The following is a 17,500-nucleotide window of genomic DNA, read 5'->3' as shown; positions in this document are numbered from 1 at the left end:
AAAGGCTGGTGCCACAACATTATATTGTATCTCTTTACTAGAGACACTATGTAATGTTGACTTACATCAACTTTCTCTTTTAAATTCTGAAAACACGCGTTAACTGTAATATATATTTTTTATATAGTATAAACAAATTATTAGGAGAGCTGGCCTTTGAACTTCATAATACCGAGAAAAAGCAACATAATTTAAGGGAAAAATATTCATGAATAATAATTTCACTGAGGGGAGAGGTAATTTAATCAGGTGTCACTGTTTTTTTCTATATTGGTATAAACTGCTTTTACTTTGCTGGTGTCTTTGTGTGCTTAAGACAAAACAGCTGGTCGACATTTTCGCTAGCTTTCATTTTCACAGTTTTATCAAACATAGGGTTCATCGTTTACAGCTAAATTTTAAAAAAATTAGCTGCTAAAACAAATGGATTAATTCAATCTGCCAGAAAAAAAAATGACTTTTAAGATTGTGGCTATCATCTTTTGAATAATATGTAGCTAGTTATAATTTTAATTGTTGTATTTATTTATTCTTTGAATTTTTTTTTTGAGTTCTTTTCCTTGGACGACATCAACAGGGATCCCTGGCGGAGAGTATGATCCAACAAGGGGCGCAGGTGGGGTGGTGGGTGGTACTGCAGAACTGCCACCTGGCAGAATCATGGATGACTCGTCTTGAGATAATCTGCAGCCATGTCCTTCACGCAGACTCGACGCACTCCAACTTCCGTCTGTGGCTCACCAGCTACCCATCCCCGGCCTTCCCCGTGTCGCTTCTGCAGGATGGTATGATAACTGAATGATAACCTGAGCCTTGGTTTTCTAATACTAGACATTTACAACTAGACGTATATATTTAGTTGTAAATGTCTAGTAGATAGACGTAGATAGACCTAGACATAGTCATAGGCCCCTTGTACAAGATATCTGGTAAATACGTCGTCAAGATTAACCCAGTCTTGGTTCCCTTATGCAAAGAATTGCTAGCTATCCCTAAAAGTGCCATCAACTTATTTAATGTTAAAAAATGGGAGCATGATTCAATGAAACATTTCAAAACCTACTACATTATGGATAACTAAAGTGTAATGAACACTTCTCATTGCTCAATAATAGCCCACATGGAGACGGAAACTCAGAGTAATTGGTCTGTATAATCTGATCTCATTCTGGGATCCTCCATCTGCTGATGAGAATCCCCAAAAACGATCGAAATATACAGGGTAATTAATCTTCTGATTTTCTACTTCCATGTGCGTTATTACTGAGCACTACTACATTATATTAACATTCTTATTTACTAAGAGCCATTTTTTCCAGGTATTAAGATGACCAACGAGCCTCCTCGTGGTCTTCGAGCCAATTTACTCAAGTCCTACCACAGCGACCCTATCAGCGACCCAACGTTCTTCAGCACCTGCAAGAACCAGCAACCGTTCCAGCGTCTCCTGTATGGCCTCTGTTTCTTCCATGCTCTCATCCAGGAGCGCAGGAACTTTGGTCCACTTGGCTGGAATGTTCCTTATGAGTTTAATGAATCGGATATTAGAATCAGCGTCAAGCAACTTCAGGTAGTAGTCGAATGAAGCGCTTTGTATATGTACGTATACAATACCAACAAAATGAAGAATTATACAAATGTGCAATATCTGTAGACGTTTCGCCATCCAGTGGCTTTATCAATACAAATTCAGGGCCATAGCTGGAAGACAGTAGAACTATATACAAAAGATTACTTAATCTTATGTATATAGTTCTACTGTCTTCCAGTAATGTCCTTGAATTTGAAATGATAAAGCCACTGTATGGCGAAACGTTTACATTAAAGATACCCAGATATTACACATGTGTCTATTTCTTCAACACAAGTAGCTAAATAGTTTCGTGATCATATGAAAACGTTTACTTAAATTATTTGTAGAGCATTTGACTAAAGGGAACATTTATTGACCCTATATATACATTGACTAACAGATGCTGCTGACTGACTGTGAGGGGATCGAGGTGCCCTTGGAAGCACTGGTCTACCTTACAGGAGAGTGTAACTACGGAGGCCGCGTCACTGACTCGAGAGATCGCCGTCTCCTGCTCTGTCTCTTGGCCAACTTTTACAACCAGGATATTATCACTGATGATGAGTGAGATTAAATATGTACTTACATTTTGTCACTAACCAAAATGACATTGTAGTAAAATATATGTTGATGAAGTTACTATAAGTTTATTTTAAAGCATTCTTTATTGCTGTTGTATTGCTTTACCATTCGGCTCTGTATTACCAGTGTGGAGTTAGCTTTTTTTATGTGTATTATAATACGGGTTTATAGCTTTCTAGAGAGTTTTATGATAGTAATTTATTTGGGTAGGTACAAGGTATGTGGTGTGGAGGAGTACCAGGTGCCCTCGGCCACTACATGGCAGGAGTATGTGGATCACATTGCAAACCTGCCACTATCAGCTCCACCTATAGTGTTTGGTCTGCACGAGAACGCAAACCTCGCCAAGGATCACCGAGAGACCGACCAGGTGAGAACTTCAAGGTGGTATTTTGCTCGTCAGGGATAATGTTTTCTTACTTGGGTCGATGCCAGAGGATGACCCGCTAAATTATTAAGCAACCGTTGGAGTACAGGTAGAGTATCGTGTTTGTTTACACTAATAGTATACAACACTGACAAGTTGATGGAAAAGAAACATATGCAACACTTGCGTATCTACTGGTGAGACGTTTCACCAACAAGCGGCTTTGTCATCTCAATACAGAGAATAAATACTGGAAACGATGGAAGTGATTAAATTTTAGTATGACTAATCACTAGTGTACCGGTACTGGATGTCAGAGGTTAAGCAACTGCTAGCTTGCCACTCCTATATACCCACTGTTACGTATGCTTTTACATACTGAACTAAGTTTTCTACCTTGAATAAAACAAAAGAATCACCATAGAGTTCATGGATAAAAAATAATAGAGAATTAATGAAATAAATGGATTTCTGTCTCTCAATAAAGTGAAAATGATGCTGTAGATCTGTGACAGACACTGCTGCTTATGACAGCTACTTGAGAGCATTATAACTGGTGAATCAGGTGGTTGCCTGTGAGTGTGGAAGTTCCTTGTCGTTTAGTTTAGATAGCTCTGAGGACAGCTAGAACTGAAGCCTTTTACCAGCGTTGGACAATATTTAAACCAAGCTTGCCTGTCATCCCCTGTCACTGGAAATATTTATGTAAGTAACTGTATGCCTGTTTTCTTGAGCTCTAGAGTTTCCGTAATAATGCGGATTTCTGACGAGCAGCACTGATGTGGCCAGAAGAAAAGTATGAGAGAGAGAGAGAGAGAATGTAGGTATGCATGTCACATCTCAACACAGATATTTGCTGGACCATAACTGAATGGTTCACAGAGTATCTGGGTCGACATATGAGAGTTAGACAGGAAATTCAAGTTCTATATTCACGAAATTATCACATGTTAAATCAGTTATAGGTAAAAGTTGGTGAAGGCTGTTCACAGGTTACATATAATGTAACAGGATCATTTATCTTTAGTAGCAATAAATGCTGCATATACATAATTCAGATTTTGAAATGACAAGTAATGTTTGTATTTATAAGATGAAATGTTAGCACTGTTCTGAGGAACATGTCTACTGTATGTATGCTCTCCAAATCTAATGTTATATTGGTGCTCTGTTCATAATTAATATGCAATAAAACACTTGTGTGTGCTCTGTTTATTACTAATAAGTTATAATACAATTATATATGCCTTATATATGGCTTATGTATATATATATAGCCTATATATAGCCGTCCTGCTCCACTTCTGGTTAGTGTGACTTTGTAAATGGTCCAAATCGGACCGAAACGTCGTCGTAAGCTTCTCTCTTTTATGTGCGGGTTATTTGTGTATCGTTCCAGTCACGGTATTGTGCCTTTTTTTATTTATGTGATCTGTACATAGTTACTATGTAACAACACACATGTATGTGCTCTAAATAAGTAACATGTAATACATATGATGCAGCTGTTCCGGGGAATACTGCAGTTGGAGCCTCAACTTGGTGGCAGCGTCACAGGTGACGCGGCTGTGGTGGTTGGTGACCTGACCTGCGAGATACTTGCTCGTCTGCCACCGCAGTTTGACCTGGTGGAAGCTGAGCAGCGACATCCTCTCTGCTATACTCAGTCGCTCAACACTGTTCTAAGACTGGTACTGATGTTCTAGTTTACCCATTCAGTCTGCCAATGCTATCATGAAAAGGGTTTTAATACATTGGGTTACTCAGTAACTCAACACTCTCCTAAGACTGGCCCTAACACTAGTGTCCCCACTCATGCCCTCAACACAGTAACAATAGAATTATCCCTCACCTTAATGTAGTTTGTCCTTGATTATAACATGCCTCAACTTCATAAAACATTGTAATTATACCTGGAGTATACCTGGAGGGTGTTCCGAGGATCAACGTCCCAGCGGCCCGGTCCTCAAGCAGGCCTCGTGATGGATTAGGGCCTGATCAACCAGGCTGTTTCTGCTGGCCGCACGCAAACCGACGTACGAACTACATCCCGGCTCGTCAGGTACTGACTTCAGGTATCTGTCCAGCTCCCTCTTGAAGACAGCCAGTGGTCTATTGGTAATCCCCTTTAAGTATGCTGGGAGGCAATTGAACAGTCTTGCGCCCCTGACACTTACTGTGTTGGCACTTAGCGTACTTATGGCGGCCCTACTTTTCATTAGAGGGATGACGCATTGCCTGCCGAGTCTTTTACTATCGTAGGGAGTGATTTCATAATACATAACTTTTTACAATCGTACTTTCATATCAAGTGTTGATAAAACCATAATATGTTCTACAGTTTATATTCAGTAATATTCCTCATTAATCTGGTGATGCTCGCCTCTTGAATATTTTCCTGTTATAACTTGTTGCTAATCTGTAGTGCCAACTAGGCCGCTCTTCATGTGAGTTTTCTAATAAACTCTTATTAGTTAAATGGTGGCTAAGATTCTCGTTTTACACGGCGAGGGCATGGGTTCGATTCCCAGCGAGGGTAGAAACATTGGACGTGTTTATTTTCACCGGTTGTCTATGTTCACCCACCAGTAAAATGGGTACCTGGGTGTTAGTAGACTGGTGTGGGTCGCATCCTGGGATGAAACTGACCTAATTTGCCCGAAATGCTCAGCATAACAAATGGCTTTCTATGTAGTAGTATGTCACTGACGTCAGCTAAGACTGTATACCATGTACATGTACTTGTAGAAAAATTATTATTATTAATTATTAATTATTATAAAAAGTTTTCATTCTGAAGTTGTCATGTAAAGGTTTGTGCATGTTGCTATATATTTTATAATCATAGAATGTCTTCCACCTGTCCTTGTTCCTTCTTAATATCTCTTTCTAATTGTATTATAGTCTCGACAAATTTATGTGGAAAAAATACGCTAGTGCCTGAAGATAAAATTACTGATGCCTTATGTGACATTAATGATTGACATGAAAACTGCTTGTTACCTGAATATTTCCCAGATGAAGCGACAGAATCAAGAGTGACAACGAGAAATTTGGTTATGGCAAAATTAATTTAACGCTGAAAAATGCTTGATACAAAGTTCAAGAATGTGAGATTTTTAATATCAGCAGTGAAAATAAAAGCATTTTTAAAAGGAGCAAAAACAAATTTGAAGCAGCAATATGTCACAGATTGAGGAAGAAGATAAAAGCTTCTAGTTTGTAACCTAGAAGGTCTGCTAACCAAAGATATCCAAAGATAACCATGCTGTGTGGATTATTTTCGTTAGGTGACGTTACTGCAGATGTATAGATGTGAATTTAGAAAAGAAAAATACTGAGAATAAATGACACAATATACGAAAATGATAGCAGTGACCATGGAATGATAGTGGAACATAAAAATCACTACTGCGCGTGATGTACATTACATATCATGTGTGTTGTTGACACTACTAACCTTGTACTCTTTTCCGAAGTCAGTTGATTGTGACCTCACTGTATTATGTTTGAATATATAAAATTTTCAAGTGACTTCAAATATTCACAGCTGCTGAACTGATAATAATTATCAACAGAGAAATTATAATGTTTTCTTCCAATGTATTTTCAAAGATGGACTTCAGTGTCACTGCGAACTAGGCCTGCTGGGTGGATACTCAAACCGTAGAGTATAGTAGGCCTACTGAAAGTTTCTGATAGGTATACTGATTTAGGGCATCATTAGCTACGCCATCAATTGGCAATAACTTGCTATACAAAAGTTTGTCATTATAGGGCAGGCGCAGTTAAGTCAGTTATCTTATCTGAGCTCCTTATAAAACGTGACCCTAGATATGGTACACTTCCTCTTCACCACATAATGTGACCCACGATACGGGCACTGGGTGTGACCCACGATACGGGCACTGGGTGTGACCCACGATACGGGCACTGGGTGTGACCCACGATACGGGCACTGGGTGTGACCCACGATACGGGCACTGGGTGTGACCCACGATACGGGCACTGGGTGTGACCCACGACACGGGCACTGGGTGTCTGTATACTTCGCCTTACCTGGAGGTTAAACCTGGGACTTTGCGGTTGTGAGCTGAGCGCTCTGACTACCAAATGAATAATGTTTTGGTGGTATTCTTTCTCAGTCACAGTGCATACCAAGTATGCATCGCTAGGTATATTAATTCCTCCGCTAAGCTGTGAAATTATCCTGCTTTGTCAACTCAGTAAGTCACTAAGTGTGATGCTTCAAGGACGCTCATATTATCGTCGGTAGCAGCTCTCCTTCCCGTCTCCATCTATCTTCAGTCTTCTCTCTCTCTCTCTCCCCTCTCCCTTTTTACTATATTCCTTTTTTTTCCCCTGCTCCTCCCCCGCCCAATTATCCCTCGTCCTCTGTCCCTCTTCTTATCTTCTCGTTTCGTATCTCTTCCTCCTCTCCTCTTTACATATTTTATTTGCCTTTAGTTAAAATTTTTAGGTTAGGTTAGGTAAGGTTCGTCAGGAAACAGGACAAGTGGTTCCTGACGCGGGTCTTAGATGATGACCCGCCGTTGGAGCTTTTGTTCGTCTGACCGAGGCCTTCAAGTACATGTATTTGAAATGCAGTGCTCTATTTATCTCCTACAGGAACTGCATCGTTACAATAGACTAATTTCCACTATTAAGATGTCGCTAAAAGCTGTGAAAAGAGCAGTGAGTGGTGAGAGCCTCATGTCTGACGAGGTGGAGGAGACGTACCAAGCTCTGGTGCTGGGTAGGGTTCCACCAGTCTGGCAGACACGCTCGTATCCCTCCAGGAAAGCCCTAGCTCCTTACATCAGTGACCTCCTCCACAGGTAACTTTCTTGTCATTACTATGCTCATACATTCCTCGTTACTGCTACTGGTACTGTCAATCATCAGGGATTTGGCAAAGCAAGAAGTGTGAAATGCCTTTATCTTTAACAAATATTTTTACAGTTTGCATGAGACAGTCAAAATATAATACATAACTGAAGAAATAATTGATTATAAGTCTGTCTTGTATGGGAAATGTGAATTAATCAGCTAAGAAATTATAATTAATTGAATCTAGTCCTAGAATAGTCATTAAAAAAATACGTTATGCAAAATGCTGATGATATGCACAAGTATCAGGTTGTGCAACTTATTAGTACAAGACAACGGGCTGGAACTCTTCTTACTGATATTCACATCAGCATGAATGGTGGACCAGCAGATTTGTAAATTCATGATCCCAGTTTGATTCCCTACAATCCGAAAACCAGTTAATACTGTTATTTTCTCGGTTACGTTGGAAAGAATTGGGGTAATGGCGTACATTATGTAGTGACCTCTGCTAATATTTCCTGGTCCAGTATGTGATGGGTCTGAGTCCCTTCTTGTCAACGTTCTAGTTAGCATGGCCAGGAGAGCGGCTGAAACACCTGTATTTTGTTCTTTCTTGTTTCTTCAATCATTGTTAATTACAGTTCTGCCATACACTTTACATGAAAAATTCAGCAGACTAGGTTCTCTGTAATTATTACATTCTTTTATCCTGTTTCCCTTTATACGAAGGATCTATGCATATTTTAGGCTAGTCACTCAGTGCCTTCTCTTCTTCCACACACACAATGAACAAATACAACAACCATTCCAATGCTTTATCCCCATCCTTCAGAATTTCATTGTTTATTCCATTAATATCTGCTGCTTCTCTTACTTTCAGCCCACATTTTGCTTCATGAACCTATTTTAAACTTCCATCTCATTGGTCATTCTAGCAGATCTCATATCTTTATGCCTAAGCATTAAATTTCGGTTCCTATTTCATCATAATTGTTCACCAATTTAACCAAATATTCTCTGCATCTCACTAACACAGCTCCCTACTTATCCACCATCTCTAACACAGCTTCCCACTGATCCACCATCTCTAACACAGCTTCCCACTGATCCACCATCTCTAACACAGCTTCCCACTGATCCACCATCTCTAACACAGCTTCCCACTGATCCACCATCTCTAACACAGCTCCCTACTTATCCACCATCTCTAACATAACTTTCTACTTATTCACCGTTTGTAGCACAGCTTTGCACTTATCTCTCTACAACAGGGTTGTCTTACTTTCATTATCATGTGCATTCCCAAACCAAATTTATCCCAACCCTCGCATCACATCTCATAAAATTTTGATAGCAAGAAAAGACCGAATTAATATTTAAAATATATGGAATTCACAGAACTGTAGGAGGAATGTGTAAAATAGGTGTGCTGAAGTAGGGATTAGTGAGGATGGGGGGTGGGGAGGATCAGTGTAAGAGTAAAATTTATAAATCGTAGTTGGTGAAATAGGCTAGTTTCCAATTAAAAGTCAGAGTGTATCTACAGTCGGACTTTCAGCTAGGTGACCAGTCAGAGTGTGTGTTATAAAGGCTCTGTAGCTGCCTCATTATTGCTAGGTAAAAGACCAGATGCAACTAATGTGGCATTTTACTGTAGCTTGACAAAACTCCTGGAGAGCGAAACGTTGCCACAATAAAATGTCAAATTATTCGCGTCAGTGTCCCTTTACCTAACATTCCGTCGATTATTCTACCATTATCAATAGCTTTTTATTGCGGTAATTTAAAACAATGTTGTGGCTTTACGTCACATGTTGGCGGATTTGTTTACATTCAGCTTTCACGTCATCACCAGGTTGAAGTTCTTCCAGCGGTGGGTGGATGAAGAGATTCCAGATGTGTTTTGGTTCTCTGGCCTCTTCTTCCCTTACACATTCCTCACCGGAATACGCCAGAACTACGCCAGGAAACACACTATACCTATCGACAGGACCTATTTCCAGTTCAAGGTTGTACACATATTATTGTCTCTTGTGGTTCTGCTCTTTCACTAGATCGCTTTTACTTGACTTTAAGTGTCATTTTCTTTTAAAATCTTAGTGTTCAGTTGCAAACAGGAACTTGCCACAGCTGTAACAAGTGATGGTATGTGTTGCAGCAGTGGGAGTATATACCATGTGTTGCAGCAGTGGGAGTATATACCATGTGTTGCAGCAGTGGGAGTATATACCATGTGTTGCAGCAGTGGTAGTATATACCATGTGTTGCAGCAGTGGGAGTATATACCATGCAGCAGTGGGAGTATATATATACCATATGTTGCAGCAGTGGGAGTAAGTACAATGTGTTGCAGCAGTGGGAGTATATACCATGTGTTGCAGCAGTGGGAGTATATACCATGTGTTGCAGCAGTGGGAGTATATACCATGTGTTGCAGCAGTGGGAGTATATACCATGTGTTGCAGCAGTGGGAGTATATACCATGTGTTGCAGCAGTGGGAGTATATACCATGTGTTGCAGCAGTGGGAGTATATACCATGTGTTGCAGCAGTGGGAGTATATACCATGTGTTGCAGCAGTGGGAGTATATACAATGTGTTGCAGCAGTGGGAGTATATACCATGCGTTGCAGCAGTGGGAGTATATGCCATGTGTTGCAGCAGTGGGAGTATATACCATGTGTTGCAGCAGTGGGAGTATATTCCATGTGTTGCAGCAGTGGGAGTATATACCATGTGTTGCTGCAGTGTGTTGCAGCAGTGGGAGTATATACCATGTGTTGCAGCAGTGGGAGTATATACCATGTGTTGCAGCAGTGGGAGTATATACCATGTGTTGCAGCAGTGGGAGTATATACCATGTGTTGCAGCAGTGGGAGTATATACCATGTGTTGCAGCAGTGGTAGTATATACCATGTGTTGCAGCAGTGGGAGTATATACCATGTGTTGCAGCAGTGGGAGTATATACCATGTGTTGCAGCAGTGGGAGTATATACCATGTGTTGCAGCAGTGGGAGTATATACCATGTGTTGCAGCAGTGGGAGTATATACCATGTGTTGCAGCAGTGGGAGTATATACCATGTGTTGCAGCAGTGGGAGTATATACCATGTGTTGCAGCAGTGGGAGTATATACCATGTGTTGCAGCAGTGGGAGTATATACCATGTGTTGCAGCAGTGGGAGTATATACCATGTGTTGCAGCAGTGGGAGTATATACCATGTGTTGCAGCAGTGGGAGTATATACCATGTGTTGCAGCAGTGGGAGTAAGTACAATGTGTTGCAGCAGTGGGAGTAAGTACAATGTGTTGCAGCAGTGGGAGTATATACCATATGTTGCAGCAGTGGGAGTAAGTACAATGTGTTGCAGCAGTGGGAGTATATACCATGTGTTGCAGCAGTGGGAGTATATACCATGTGTTGCAGCAGTGGGAGTATATACCATGTGTTGCAGCAGTGGGAGTATATACCATGTGTTGCAGCAGTGGGAGTATATACCATGTGTTGCAGCAGTGGTAGTATATAACATGTGTTGCAGCAGTGGGAGTATATACCATGTGTTGCAGCAGTGGGAGTATATATCATGTGTTGCAGCAGTGGGAGTATATGCCATGTGTTGCTGCAGTGGTAGTATATGCCATGTGTTGCAGCAGTGGGAGTATACACCATGTGTTGCAGAAGTGGGAGTATATACCATGTGTTGCAGCAGTGGGAGTATATACCATGTGTTGCAGCAGTGGGAGTGTTGCAGCAGTGGGAGTACATGTGTTGCAGCAGTGGGAGTATATACCATGTGTTGCAGCAGTGGGAGTATATACCATGTGTTGCAGCAGTGGGAGTAAGTACAATGTACAGTGGGAGTAAGTACATGTGTTGCAGCAGTGGGAGTATATACCATATGTACAGTGGGAGTAAGTACATGTGTTGCAGCAGTGGGAGTATATACCATGTGTTGCTGCAGTGGTAGTATATGCCATGTGTTGCAGCAGTGGGAGTATACACCATGTGTTGCAGCAGTGGGAGTGTATACCATGTGTTGCTGCAGTGGGAGTAAGTACAATGTGTTGCAGCAGTGGGAGTATATACCATGTGTTGCAGCAGTGGGAGTATATACCATGTGTTGCAGCAGTGGGAGTATATACCATGTGTTGCAGCAGTGGGAGTATATACCATGTGTTGCAGCAGTGGGAGTGTATACCATGTGTTGCATGGGAGTAAGTACAATGTGTTGCAGCAGTGGGAGTATATACCATGTGTTGCAGCAGTGGGAGTATATACCATGTGTTGCAGCAGTGGGAGTATATACCATGTGTTGCAGCAGTGGGAGTATATACCATGTGTTGCAGCAGTGGGAGTATATACCATGTGTTGCAGCAGTGGGAGTATATACCATGTGTTGCAGCAGTGGGAGTGTATACCATGTGTTGCTGCAGTGGGAGTAAGTACAATGTGTTGCAGCAGTGGGAGTATATACCATGTGTTGCAGCAGTGGGAGTATATACCATGTGTTGCAGCAGTGGGAGTATATACCATGTGTTGCAGCAGTGGGAGTATATACCATGTGTTGCAGCAGTGGGAGTGTATACCATGTGTTGCAGCAGTGGGAGTGTATACCATGTGTTGCTGCAGTGGGAGTAAGTACAATGTGTTGCAGCAGTGGGAGTATATACCATGTGTTGCAGCAGTGGGAGTATATACCATGTGTTGCAGCAGTGGGAGTATATACCATGTGTTGCAGCAGTGGGAGTAAGCACAATGTGTTGCAGCAGTGGGAGTATATACCATGTGTTGCAGCAGTGGGAGTATATACCATGTGTTGCAGCAGTGGGAGTATATACCATGTGTTGCAGCAGTGGGAGTATATACCATGTGTTGCAGCAGTGGGAGTATATACCATGTGTTGCAGCAGTGGGAGCAAGTACAATGTGTTGCAGCAGTGGGAGTATATACCATGTGTTGCAGCAGTGGGAGTATATACCATGTGTTGCAGCAGTGGGAGCAAGTACAATGTGTTGCAGCAGTGGGAGTATATACCATGTGTTGCAGCAGTGGGAGTATATACCATGTGTTGCAGCAGTGGGAGTATATACCATGTGTTGCAGCAGTGGGAGTATATACCATGTGTTGCAGCAGTGGGAGTATATACCATGTGTTGCAGCAGTGGGAGCAAGTACAATGTGTTGCAGCAGTGGGAGTATATACCATGTGTTGCAGCAGTGGGAGTATATACCATGTGTTGCAGCAGTGGGAGCAAGTACAATGTGTTGCAGCAGTGGGAGTATATACCATGTGTTGCAGCAGTGGGAGTATATACCATGTGTTGCAGCAGTGGGAGTATATACCATGTGTTGCAGCAGTGGGAGCAAGTACAATGTGTTGCAGCAGTGGGAGTATATATCATGTGTTGCAGCAGTGGGAGTATATACCATGTGTTGCAGCAGTGGGAGCAAGTACAATGTGTTGCAGCAGTGGGAGTATATACCATGTGTTGCAGCAGTGGGAGCAAGTACAATGTGTTGCAGCAGTGGGAGTATATACCATGTGTTGCAGCAGTGGGAGCAAGTACAATGTGTTGCAGCAGTGGGAGTATATACCATGTGTTGCAGCAGTGGGAGTATATACCATGTGTTGCAGCAGTGGGAGCAAGTACAATGTGTTGCAGCAGTGGGAGTATATACCATGTGTTGCAGCAGTGGGAGTATATACCATGTGTTGCAGCAGTGGGAGTATATACCATGTGTTGCAGCAGTGGGAGCAAGTACAATGTGTTGCAGCAGTGGGAGTATATATCATGTGTTGCAGCAGTGGGAGTATATACCATGTGTTGCAGCAGTGGGAGTATATACCATGTGTTGCAGCAGTGGGAGCATGTACAATGTGTTGCAGCAGTGGGAGTATATACCATGTGTTGCAGCAGTGGGAGCAAGTACAATGTGTTGCAGCAGTGGGAGTATATACCATGTGTTGCAGCAGTGGGAGTATATACCATGTGTTGCAGCAGTGGGAACAAGTACAATGTGTTGCAGCAGTGGGAGTATATATCATGTGTTGCAGCAGTGGGAGTATATACCATGTGTTGCAGCAGTGGGAGCAAGTACAATGTGTTGCAGCAGTGGGAGTATATACCATGTGTTGCAGCAGTGGGAGCAAGTACAATGTGTTGCAGCAGTGGGAGTATATACCATGTGTTGCAGCAGTGGGAGCAAGTACAATGTGTTGCAGCAGTGGGAGTATATACCATGTGTTGCAGCAGTGGGAGTATATACCATGTGTTGCAGCAGTGGGAGCAAGTACAATGTGTTGCAGCAGTGGGAGTATATACCATGTGTTGCAGCAGTGGGAGTATATACCATGTGTTGCAGCAGTGGGAGTATATACCATGTGTTGCAGCAGTGGGAGTATATACCATGTGTTGCAGCAGTGGGAGCAAGTACAATGTGTTGCAGCAGTGGGAGTATATACCATGTGTTGCAGCAGTGGGAGTATATACCATGTGTTGCAGCAGTGGGAGTATATACCATGTGTTGCAGCAGTGGGAGCAAGTACAATGTGTTGCAGCAGTGGGAGTATATATCATGTGTTGCAGCAGTGGGAGTATATACCATGTGTTGCAGCAGTGGGAGTATATACCATGTGTTGCAGCAGTGGGAGCATGTACAATGTGTTGCAGCAGTGGGAGTATATACCATGTGTTGCAGCAGTGGGAGCAAGTACAATGTGTTGCAGCAGTGGGAGTATATACCATGTGTTGCAGCAGTGGGAGTATATACCATGTGTTGCAGCAGTGGGAACAAGTACAATGTGTTGCAGCAGTGGGAGTATGAAACATTAGTTGTAGCAGTGGAAGTAAGTACCAATTAACTACGACATGCCTGTGTTAATACCAATTAACTACGACATGCCTGTGTTAAGGTGAAACTCCTTTCATTTAGACATGTCTATGTTAACATGAAGCGCCTCTCAATATATGTCTGCGTTAACATGAAGCTCCTCTCACCATGATATGTCCGTGTTAACATGAAGCTCCTTACACTCTAACATGTCTGTTTCAACACCTCTTAATAGAAACTGAAGAGGAATAAATCACATCAGACTTCATTACATGGATCATTTCAAAGTTCTTATTCTTTTATTTATGGAGAAGGACTAAAACCGTAGAGATCATATTTCGTCTTAATCATCTTCCCGAGTACTCTCTATTAATTGTTTATCACTTTACTCAACACTGCAACACTCTTACGTGGAGTTTACCTGGAGAGGGTTTCGGGTGTCAACGCCCCCGCGGCGCGGTCTGAGACCAGGCCTCATGGTGGATCAGGGTCTGATCAACCAGGCTGTTACTGCTGGCCGCACGCAAGCTGACGTGCGAACCACAGCTCGGTTTGTCAGGTACTGAATTTAGGTGCCTGTCCAGTGCCTTCTTGAAGACAGCCAGGGGTCTATTGGTAATCCCCCTTATGTATGCTGGGAGGCAATTGAACAGTCTTGGGCCCCGGAAACATACTGTGTTGTCTCTCAGTGTACTCGTGACACTTCTGCTTTTCATCGGGGGAATGTTGCATCTCCTGCCAAGTCTTTTGCTTTCATATGGAGAGATTTTCGTGTGCAGGTTTGGTACGTGTTTAGTAGTTCTGTGCAAATGAGAGACTCTGTGACATACAGACTACCCCCCCCCACCCCCTTGTTGCCTGTTTAGTCTGTCGCATCGAAATAGGTTATAACCTGGGATCCATATTTCGTTGTCATAATGATCCTTTATGTGGATCTCTGTGAATGCTGCAAACATTGCATTTGACTCTTAGAGCAGTCCCTTGATGTATACAAATTAAGTTATTCACAGTCCTTTGCTTCAAAATGACTGAAAAGTTTTGCTTCGGAGCTAACAACGTTTGCTTAAAAATAATAAGTATTTGTGCTTCAAAATAATTTCCAAATTATGATCGGAAACTCAGTCTCAGTTTTTATTCTGCTCTGATTGTGAAATTAATTGATTATTAAGATTCTAACTTTAATTCTGTGATCTCTTGCTAAGCATCTTTATAATGTACAACATTATCATTTGATTATTTATCCCGTTCCTCCTGTTGCTTTTTGTAATAATTGTGTACTCTAACAAAGTTCTCTCTGCTCGCAAGTCATCCCTCAAAATCTTCGTTACCCTATAATTGTTGTTCTATCAACAAGGATACCTTTGAGTTTTCCTATGTTAAAACATATATCTGAGATATATTTAAGTGAAAATTTGTGAAATATATTATATTTTTTATGTGAACTTAATTATTTAACAGTATTAATTATGAAAGACCTCATTACACAGGATGTGTACACCGACAAGTGTGTATCAGTATATATACGAGTAATGTTTACACTCCTATTTTAGGGATTAAAGTATTCTTGACTGGGAGTCAACAGGTGACATGCAGCCTTAATGTTCCTTTGAGTAGTCGATAGGTTTTAAGCCTGATTTACAAATGAGTGTTTGTGGATACGAACAGGTGATGGAGAAGGAGGTGGAGGATATCATCCAGGAGTGCATAAGACCCAACTTCGTGGAGCTGCCTGAGGTAATCGAGAGGTTACCCACACCCAGCATGCGAGGTCACTACCAACCACTTGACACCGATATCGAAGACGATGACTCCATCTCAGACGACAACGACTCCACTCTGCCCGAAGATGAAGATGAAAAGGTAACGGAGTTAAGTATGTCAATAGACACAATGTGGTTTATGGCGCCGTGAAGACGTTTCGTCCACCAGTGAATTAATAGTCCCTGGTGGACGAAACGTCTTTACAGTAAAATGCCATAACCTTCAATGTGTCATATTTACATACTGTCGGAATGCTATACCACTGTCTCACCGTAACGAAGGTAAACTGTTTTTTATTGTATAATAATAAGTTTAAATTCCTTTAGTCATGTGGTGTAGCCTTGATCCTTCGTGTGGTAATCAGTGCGCTGTCTCTAACCACGCATGATGTTCTTGACGCATGTCGCTAACACGTGTAAAGGAATAATAATGAATAGGAAGCTTCAGAGAAATCTTTAAATACACTAGGAAAACTAGATAGTAGCAAGAGATCTGCAGTGCATATAAAGATTCCTTTTATATGGGTCAATGATTATATACATGTATTTAGTTTTCTATACTGTTTCCAGGAATACCTCGGTTCTGAAGTAACTTTTCTGTCACTATTACAGTATGGAGAATGGAGCCTCCAACACTCCTTCCGCTGAATAACCCACGTGGGTTTAGCAATTCGTTTAAATATAAACATAATCCCAGATATTAAAGATTACTGTAAATTAATGAAAATTACACATAACACAAACCGATAAAAAATAATGTTGTTATTTTTTAAACGACTGCTAGAGTTTTTATGGAATACAATTAAGGAAGAATAATTTGTAGAAAGTTACCAGTAATTTTATTAAAAGTATTTAAAGATGAAGGACAAGAAGTGTTGATTAAAATACTTTTTTTTCACAAACTGATCCTGTTTGCATTGTTTTTTTTCAATTAAATACTTTAAACACTGCAACACCACGAGACAGAATATCAGTTTTATTGTCTATGCTAATGACTGGCTGTCCAAATAATTGTTAAAACTCTAAAACCCATTTGTGTTAAATATTTGTTTCACACACCAAGAACAACGTTGACGTTATATAATATAAATCTGATCATAGATTTTTGTTCTGTGTCGCTTCCACATTTAGTAAAAACCAACTTAATTTCTTTCTCTCCTTCCTTTCAGAGGAACCACCTAAGTATAGTTTAACATACAAATGCAAACTCTAAGATATAGCAGAAATAATATTATGCTCCATGATTTGTTATCTTCTTCTGCTGCTGCTGCTGTCCAACTTAAATTGTTTTTAAATAAAATTCTTTAAACCCAAATTCGTTACTACATGTATTTCTGTCGCTGCGCGATCTGATAAAGGCTTCCCCGTGTTCCATAACCCTCGTCCCTAGTGCCTAAAAGCACACGATTGGATTACCTTTGTTGTATCTGTGAAGGCTTTCGAGTTTTCATACTCTCGCAGTCCTGCCAGGTGCCAGGATTGTCTGGGGTTTGCTTGATCAGCCAAGCTGTTACTGGCGTCGGCCTGCTGCTTACTTATCCATCACGGCCT

The 17,500-nt window shown here is 41.3% G+C and overlaps 1 protein-coding gene across 1 annotated transcript in view; it reads left to right on the top strand.

Annotated features, from left to right (window-relative positions):
• The window catches only part of LOC128693650 (dynein axonemal heavy chain 3-like), a gene marked incomplete at its 3' end in the record, with an annotated part of 98,359 nt that extends 82,310 nt beyond the window's left edge, over window positions 1–16,049 (top strand). Inside the window, exons 38-45 of the mRNA XM_070080911.1 lie at window positions 578–785; window positions 1,320–1,570; window positions 1,974–2,137; window positions 2,366–2,525; window positions 4,028–4,213; window positions 7,152–7,360; window positions 9,211–9,364; window positions 15,855–16,049. Of these exons, the coding sequence (XP_069937012.1) occupies window positions 578–785; window positions 1,320–1,570; window positions 1,974–2,137; window positions 2,366–2,525; window positions 4,028–4,213; window positions 7,152–7,360; window positions 9,211–9,364; window positions 15,855–16,049 (1,527 nt within the window). The remainder of the gene's footprint in view (window positions 1–577; window positions 786–1,319; window positions 1,571–1,973; window positions 2,138–2,365; window positions 2,526–4,027; window positions 4,214–7,151; window positions 7,361–9,210; window positions 9,365–15,854) is intronic.
• Window positions 16,050–17,500: the final 1,451 nt, after the last annotated feature.

The sequence above is a fragment of the Cherax quadricarinatus genome, unplaced genomic scaffold (genome assembly GCF_038502225.1).
Source record: "Cherax quadricarinatus isolate ZL_2023a unplaced genomic scaffold, ASM3850222v1 Contig1236, whole genome shotgun sequence".
Taxonomy (NCBI): Eukaryota; Metazoa; Arthropoda; class Malacostraca; order Decapoda; family Parastacidae; genus Cherax; species Cherax quadricarinatus.
The sequence above is the reverse complement of the archived record's forward strand: the minus strand, read 5'-3'. Positions and strand labels throughout refer to the sequence as shown.